This window comes from Setaria italica, chromosome III (genome assembly GCF_000263155.2).
Source record: "Setaria italica strain Yugu1 chromosome III, Setaria_italica_v2.0, whole genome shotgun sequence".
Taxonomy (NCBI): domain Eukaryota; kingdom Viridiplantae; phylum Streptophyta; class Magnoliopsida; order Poales; family Poaceae; genus Setaria; species Setaria italica.
This window is the reverse complement of record NC_028452.1, coordinates 6,472,691-6,481,130: the sequence shown is the minus strand read 5'-3', so window position 1 is coordinate 6,481,130 and position 8,440 is coordinate 6,472,691. Positions and strand designations below refer to the sequence as shown.

Genomic DNA, 8,440 nt, shown 5'->3' with positions numbered 1-8,440 from the left:
AGATGACATCCCTAAGACATCTCCATTGTGGTTAATCACTGCCCCTCCTATGGCACACTGCATCAAAGAAATATAATGGTTAATGAAACAATGAAGCACTGAACGAATACATCAAGAAACTATACAGATGATTATTACCTTGTTAGGGAGTTTGCGGTCGAGATACAGGAATTGATCTTCTTCTAGCCACACGATACTGCGATGATTGAGCTTAAAGGACAAGTCTTCGTCCCTAGACGATGTACCTGACCATAGTATGGGCTATAGCCAAAAGAGGGCAGCTCCAGCTCATACGACGGCGCGTTCACCGATATCTCCAGCAAAGCAAGTTGATAATTCTCATCAAAGAACAGCAACCGTGCCTCTGAACTCTCCATGTCAGGCAGGTGAACAGCTAGCTGTCAAGATGAGATGTGAATAAATATAGTTCAGTTGTTCGAAGCAGGTGCATTGAAGCACTGCTAAAGCATGAACAATACCAGTTCAGGCACCTTCAGAAAGAACAAGAACACAAACCAAATCATAACTCGGATAGCTAACGTTCGAGGGCTTCATTACTGGTTTGCTGTGACGCAAAGGAAATTAAAGCAGTCTACTGAGTGTTGAACTTGGATCTGTTTACTGTCCATGTTGAATTTGCAGGAGAGAATAAATGTTTCTGGAAGCGGCAAAGCGCCCGGTTGGAAGACATTTTTTTCTAGAAGCGCACCCCACTGCTTCTATTTCTAGTGAATGGGGAATTTTTGCTTTTTACGTACCTTGGGTGTAGGATCGTACAATTTATCATCGCGGGTACAGAAAACTACACGGTACGAAGTCAGTACCCTCGCGCGCTTCTCTTCCTTGTTCCACTGCGTGCAGATGCCGCTGCACCGTACCGCAGGTTCTCCGTCCCATCTGGAACGCACAAAAGTAGTTCACATGTCATCACGCATCAGTAAAATCAAGCGAGGATTAACATAAATCGGGCGCATTGGGGAGCTTCAGTACCAGGAGCGGTGGAGGAGACGAGACATGCATGGACGACTGCAAGGCTCCTTCCGGCTGCCGGTGACGGTGGTGGAGGCGGAGGGACGACCGCTCGTGCGGCGGCTGGCTTCGTCTCCTTCGCCGTATTCAGCTTCTTCGGAACCGCCGCTTCAAGCTCTTCATCAGGGACTTCCTCTTCCGCCACGTGCTGGCGCTTCTGGCCCTTTCGGCCTCCAAGCTCAGGCGACGCAGCAGGGCTCTCCGGCTCCCGCGCCGCCCTTCCCCTTGTTGATCCGGAGCCGTCGTGCGTCCCATGGCTTGCTGATTCCGGCTCCATAGCCACCGCTGTAACCGTCGGCTGGGCGAGAGCGAAGCGCCTCGGGTGGGCGGGCACGCGGTGGCGGCGCGCGGAGCGGAGAAACGGACAAGCAAGAGCGCGGCGATGGGAAGGAAAAGGGCGCGCGATGGGTTGTTTACGCGAAGCACCGACGGGCTTTGGGCCCTGCGTTTCTTATTCTTCCTCCTCCGGCCTCTTTCACGTTCCACGGTTACAGCGCGCGTGGAGGCTGCCTCTTCCCTCCACGGCCTCTTTAAAGCTGCTGCCTGCTGGGAAGCCAAATTCAGTCAACCGTTTCGATAGACAACAGACGAAACCTACACAGCTTCCCTTCTGACCATCACACGATTCCAGATGAGTATTTACCACTACACCCTAAAGATAAACACAATTCCATGGGCCAAAGCCATGGAACCACATCTCAGAACGGGAACAAAAATTTAACACTCGGCCCGAGACAAGCCCAGCGGTGACAGTAAACTACACCGCATCATCACCATACCGAAACTTTAACAAAGCAGAAGGCAAATTATGAACAAGGCAGGCACATAACTATGATTCAGAAACAAAAGGACTTGACGGTCAGCATTCAGCACATTCCCAATCAGATACTGGCACAAGTGAGATAAAATTCCATGAGGCAGGTGACATATAATTCCATGCATAACGATGTTCAACAAGATAGGTAGGTTCAGACAAGGCACAGTAATACCACATAAACACTTGGAATTCATGTTCCACAAAGCAAAATAAGATAGGCTAAAGCAAAACATCTGGAATCGCATTCCCGCTGTAGAAGTCTAGGCAACTTATGCGACAGCCTCAAGGAAAGCCTTCCCAGGAGCGCGCTTCTCAAGTCGGCCATGGTTACCAAGCAGCTGCAACAAGGGTACAAGACAATGGAATCAGATTTTAAAGTTGTGCTCGAGATTATAAATCAAATCTAATACATGGAGCATGCTCAGACAAATGTAGGGATAAACAGTAGGACATTAAGATTGACTAAAATACACTAAAAAGATTTATAGCTACCTGTCTAAAATATGCTGTCAAAACAACAGAGCCTAAAATATGTTTGCATAAGCAGTGGCCAAGGAATATTATATCTCTAGCCAAAAAGATTCTGAGACATCCACACAACCAGAGGCAGCTAAGAAAAATTATAGCTTTACCTTGGCGTTGACACCATCAGGCATAATTCTACCCTCACTCTTGTACTTCAGGTAATCAGCACGGCTGAACTTGGTGAAACCCCTGAAAAGGGAAATGCAAAGATAAAAAATTAACACAAAAAAAACTTGATGCAAGCAAGACATCAAGGCAATTTGACATGTATCATTATGGTTCAACAGCTTGAATGTATTCTTCACACTCACCACTTTCTGCTCTCAATGATCTTTTGGCGGCCAGGGAACTTGAACTTGGCACGACGCAGAGCCTCGCTGGCATGGGCAGCATTGCTGTCCTTGCAGCGCACAGAAAGGAGGACCTGGCCAATGTCCACCCTAGCACAGGTACCCTGGGGCTTGCCAAAGGCACCCCTCATTCCAGTCTGGAGCCTATCAGCCCCGGCGCATGAAAGCATCTTGTTGATACGGAGCACATGGAACGGGTGAACCCGGACCCTGAGGTGGAAGGCATCCTTTCCTGCAGACTTGGTCATGTACTTGTTGCAAGCGATACGGGCAGCCTCAAGAGCCTCACTGGAGACATTCTCCTTCTCCCAAGAGACGAGGTGCACACAGTACGGGAACTCATCAACTCCCTTCCTCTTCATTCCAACATCATAGATCCTAATCTTGGGGTCAGGTACACCACGGCAGTACCTCGACTTGGGGTACGGCTTGTTCTTGATCTGGCGGTAGCACCTCGCAGGTCCTGAAAAAAATTCAAAAACATAAAGTCTTGTTTTCAACAGCGAACACTAGCATCAACTGCAGTTAATGATAAAATGAACATACACATCATGTATTAAAAGAGTAAGAGTATATGCATTCTAGGCAGATTGTGCAACAGTGCTGCTTCATGACAAAAAGAAAAATAAAACATCGAGACATAATGTTACAAGAAAAGGGAAAGGCTTGCAAACAGGAAGCATCCTAATCTGTCAAATTTTTGTGAAGCATGCGTTTGCTGACCATTTTACAAGGGAAAGCATACATCTGATTAAGGAATCCCAAGAATTAACCCTAAGAAGAAGGCTTTTCAATTACTAATAGTGAATCAATTTCTTCGCTCTACCATTAGTCACAAAGATCATTATGACAGTGATTATTACAAACCAGGAGAAGGCATTTCAGGACAGACTAACAATCCAGTACAGTATTAGGCACAGGAAATCTGGAGGGCCTAATATCCAATGCCCAAGCTTGGTCCTACGATGCAGGTCTCGCAAATCAACAACTTATACTAGGCGACCACAACATAACTAACCAAATAGCAGGTATCCTTGTGAGGCTCACAAATCAAATCAACAGCAAACTACAAGAACTGGGCGCGTGCGGTCAGCTCGCAGGGATAATAAAAAACAAATGGATCAAACAGATTTCGCAGAACTATCATGGATCTAATCGAGACTTGTAGCCCTATTCAGCACCGCAAGGAAGCAATCAAAAGTAGGGAAATAGGAAACGCGAGCTTACTTCGGCCCATGGCGACGGCGGCAGCGAGAGGCGGCGGCGGCGGCGGCGCGGGGAGGAAACGAAGAAGAGGCGCGGCTAGGGTTGGGAAGGGAGCGACGCGGCGCTTTATGTAGCGGGGCAGACGCGGAATGGGGCCGTGCCGCCGTGGGTTTTGTGCGTCACGGCATGCGTGACCGGCGGCATATTGGGCTTCACGGTGCTGGGCCCTGGACGAGGTCGGTGGAAAAGCCCATGGGAGACTAGAAAAACTCGCGAGCCGACGGGCGGGGCTCATTTTGGTGAAGGGCGCCCAGGATTGTTATGGTGGCCCACTGAACCCAATGAGATAGTGACTCGTTTGTGTTCCTTTTCGTTTTCCTTTGATTTATTACTGTATGTGTCTATGTCTATGCGTGATATATTCTTTTGATTAGGCTGGCACAGAGTAAGTCACTGTCACACATTCAGTTATAGTTTTTTTTATTAAGAAAAAAATCAATGAGTTTCTCCTAGGTTGTCTCTTTTTTTTTTCAAGTATATATGACGAAAGAGAAACACCAAATACGTAGGATCAGGGACACGAAAAATCAGTGAAGGTCCAAGAAAAATGGTATATACAACTATCAAAGGTGCAAACATACTTGATCTTCCATGTTAAACTTGGATCAGCCCGTTCACGAGAGAAAAAGCGATGAAAAAAGATTAGATGAGGAAACTTTTTAATTCCAGAATACACGCCACATCTTTTACCTAAAATTTGAAGTGCGAAAATTGGCTACATACAATTTTTTTTATATTAAAAAAATGAGATCTTTGATGATGCAATCGTGCAAGAACCAACATTATCCACATGGGCCCACAGTCGCGAGAGCGCTACACGAAATCCACACGCGAAACTCCCCCCCACCAAATTTTTGCGCAAGGAAAAAGAGAGAAAAAGAAGCAATTTCCGCAGGCGGAAAGGAAAGGAAAGGAGTCGCGGCGAGCCAGCCAAGTGGTGGCCGGTGCGTCGCGGGCCGCCGGGTGGGGTCACGGACGGGCTCCGCGGTCACGCCTGACGCGCGAAGCCGGCCGGAACCATCCAACACGCGCAGCGGCCGCCGCGTCGTCGACTCGTCGTCGCCGTCGTCGCCGCCGCCTCGCCTCGCGTCCAGAAACAGACACGAGCTGCCTAATATTCCACGCCCGGTGTCCGCACCCTTTCCCTCCCTCCCTATCTCCCCTCCACCCTTCCTTCCCTGCATCCACCACCTGAGACTCCTCGTCGCCCTTTTCCCTTTCCAGGAATCACGCGTCACGAGCGGCCGCGGCGGCGGATTAGAAACCCCCCCCCCCCCCCCCCCCCCCCTCCGCGCACCTACCGCCCGGGATCGCGAGGGTTGGTTTGGGTTTGGATCTCCTTGGTTTCGGGTCGAGTCAGGTTGTCTTGGTCCCCGTCCGCGCGCCGGCTCCCCTTGCCGGCCGAATCCCCAGCTCCGTCTCCAGGTAAATCATTGATCGCTTGGTTCCTCGCTGATTCGATCCGACGCGGCTTTCCCCGGATCCGTTTGGAGACGGCCGTTGCTCTCGGGTTATTGGAATTAGGGGCCGGGGGCCGGGTGTCCGGTTCTTCGTCGCGTAACTGAGGCGGGTGGTTCAACGATCAAAAGAAAGGGGACGGGACGTGAGAAGACCTTGGTTACCGAGATGGTGGGAATTTTCACAGCAATTTAGCTGGGGTGGTTTGCCACAAGAAATGCTTCAGGAAAGGGGTATTGCCGATTGCTGAAACGGTTGTGCCCCCTGCTGAAGTTCATAGTGATGACCAGAAGGTTTAGATTAGGCTGTTTGTTAGGATCTCCAGCTGGTTTAACTTCTGCTTGAAAGGGGCTAGCCATGTTTCGATGTTCGTCTTGATTACTGTGCACAGTCATGTTGTTCCTAGAAGGTTTTTTTATTTGATTGCTGTGCTGCTATCATGTTTGATTTGTTCGTAGAAGATGTTTTGTTGCTGGAAATAGCTGCATGGTAGTTATTTAGTATACCGGCACCATAATTGCTGACCACTAGAACAGTATTCCGGTCTTTGATGAGCAAAACAGGTGCTGGAGTGTTCCTTTTCTTATTCAACTGTAGCTGTGGCTGTAGCTTACAGTATGTTTCTTTGGTCACATTACATGACACTTATCAGTTTTGACATAATGTTTGTCCAATTGTAGACGGCAAATGTACCTCTTTGAAATTAATTTAGTGTTATATCAGAATGGGTGTATATTCTTCTATCTTTGGAAATGAATTTTTGATTGGATACACATTGACTGGTTTTCCTTTATTCAGGCAGCATTTTGTTTCAGTGGTGTGCAAGCTTTGCTGATTGGAGTTCACAATGGGAGGCTGTGCAGGGAAGGTGAGCCTTCTGAAACAATAGTTGTTCTATTTTTTTGTGTTATCACAAGATGTTAACCTTGAATGTTAGTGTTTTCTTTTAATAAAGAATATATTTTTTATTCTTTGGCCAGGCACGTCGTGATGACGAAGATAAGCTTGATTTCAAAGGTGGAAATGTGCATATCATAACAAGCAAAGAGGGCTGGGATCAGAAGATTGCAGAAGCAAACAGAGATGGGAAAACTGTAAGTAAAATTAAAGGACTGGAGATGTCCATTATGTCTTGTGATGTTTGTTAGTGCAAGGCTATGGAGCTAATAGGTTCAAGAAATCAAACTGCATAAACTACTCCAGTACCTACTATCATTCTCAATTTGTACAAAGAAAACACTTCTGCGGTGTAGGTGTTTCTGTTACAATAGATTGACTTCTTGATGGGATAATGAACTTCATAATAAATTGTCCACAATGATTTTCTGCTAGCTTTTATTGTCTTAAAAGTTGACACTGAATGGGCTATTTCATTTTGTAAGAGACATCTTAGGGTGGTCTTGAACTTCTAATTTTGTTTAGAACTCTGAAGCCTGAACTTTTGATTCTCTCGTAACTTGTAGGGCCACTTAGTTATGTGAACTACTCCCTTCCGTCACAAATTGTAGGTCATTTTGACATTTCTAGGTGCATAATTTTTGCTATGCACCTAGATATAGTCTATGTCTAGATGCGTAAGCATAATAATGTCTATCAACTTAGAAAAGCTAAAACGACCTACAATTTGAAATGGAGGGAGTAACACATAAGGATTTTTAATGCAACTTCTACAATTATATTTATTAGATAGACTCATCAATTCCTTTTTTTCAGGTTGTGGCAAACTTCAGCGCTTCCTGGTGTGGACCATGCCGTGTCATTGCTCCTGTCTATGCTGAGATGTCGAAGACTTATCCTCAACTCATGTTCTTGACAATAGATGTCGATGACCTGATGGTAATCTCATCTTTACTTATATCAAATCAATTTGTGGAAATATACATGGCATCAGCTTCTTTGTCATTGAGTAATACATCTAGTCTCTGATGCTGTATCAATATTATTATCTGCCCAATGATCCCATTAGCATTAGTGCTAAAAGGCAGCATGGCAGATTGCTTTAATTTTTAGCTGCATTGAATCACCATGAGAGAGTATGAAAATCTTGAATGTGAATAGTATAACTGTATAAGTCTATGCACAGTTACAGTTTTTGTATCCGGCCAAGATTCCAACATGTGCAGCATTCATTTTTTTTAAAGCAACTTCTAGACTTGTAGTGTTGAACCAGGACATCTTGTCATCTTTTGTGTATTAAAAAAATTAAACAACTATGTGTTACATGCCACTTGACTTGAGAGTGGTACATAGTATGTTGTCATGATGATAACTCTGTGGTTTAGCAAGTTGCACAAGTTGAAACCTGTAATTCTGTAAAGAAGTGCATGTTGCCCTGGTGCGTCCAGCTGTTACCCAATTCTAAATTTGCGATAATCTCCAGGATTTCAGCTCATCATGGGATATCCGTGCGACCCCGACCTTCTTCTTCCTCAAGAACGGGCAGCAGATCGACAAGCTGGTCGGTGCGAACAAACCTGAGCTCGAGAAGAAGGTCCTAGCAGCCGCTGATGGCAGTTCGAGCAAGTGACAGAGAACTGGACAAGCTTGGGCTATCTATGTGTACCATCGCGCTTGTCTCTCCTTGTGCAATAGTTTCCCAATGTATAGTTTGCTGTGTCTGTGTGCAAGTCCCATGTGTCGTAGAGATGATGCTTTACAATTTTGCCGCCGTGCCTGGTATCGCACATGCTCATGCTGTCAAGTTATGTGAACCTGTGCTTGCCGAAATAGAAGAGATAAAGGGGGGGAAAACCAGTAATGTGAAGCAACCTGGACTAAGAGTTTTGCGACACAATATTGGTGGATGGTAATGTGCTTGGTTGGGAAAATTGCTATGCTGGTAGGGTTGCATTTTCAGTTGTGATGTTGTTGTAGTAAATTTATGAGCTGTTTTGTCTTTTGTTGGAACCTTACCATCCTTATTATCTTTATTTTTTTCTGGGCTTCTGGCCAATCATCTGGGATCAGTCCCTCGTGTCATTGGCTTAGCCTAATG

General features: G+C 46.1%; 2 protein-coding genes across 2 annotated transcripts; one reads left to right on the top strand and one right to left on the bottom strand.

The window, feature by feature from the left end:
* Positions 1-1,927: 1,927 nt before the first annotated feature.
* Positions 1,928-4,089, bottom strand: LOC101781976 (60S ribosomal protein L10). Its single transcript, XM_004960740.4, has 4 exons — positions 3,949-4,089; positions 2,683-3,184; positions 2,479-2,560; positions 1,928-2,184 (listed from the first exon to the last, which is right to left on the bottom strand). Exons 1-4 carry the CDS (start codon positions 3,956-3,958, stop codon positions 2,116-2,118), a joined length of 663 nt encoding a protein of 220 aa, XP_004960797.1. The 5' UTR covers positions 3,959-4,089; the 3' UTR covers positions 1,928-2,115.
* An 856-nt stretch (positions 4,090-4,945) lies between these two features.
* Positions 4,946-8,375, top strand: LOC101781040 (thioredoxin H4-2). Its single transcript, XM_004960738.3, has 5 exons — positions 4,946-5,412; positions 6,244-6,313; positions 6,426-6,539; positions 7,159-7,281; positions 7,826-8,375. The coding sequence occupies exons 2-5, from the start codon at positions 6,293-6,295 to the stop codon at positions 7,970-7,972; spliced, it is 405 nt and encodes a 134-aa protein (XP_004960795.1). The 5' UTR covers positions 4,946-5,412; positions 6,244-6,292; the 3' UTR covers positions 7,973-8,375.
* The last annotated feature ends 65 nt before the right edge of the window (positions 8,376-8,440 follow it).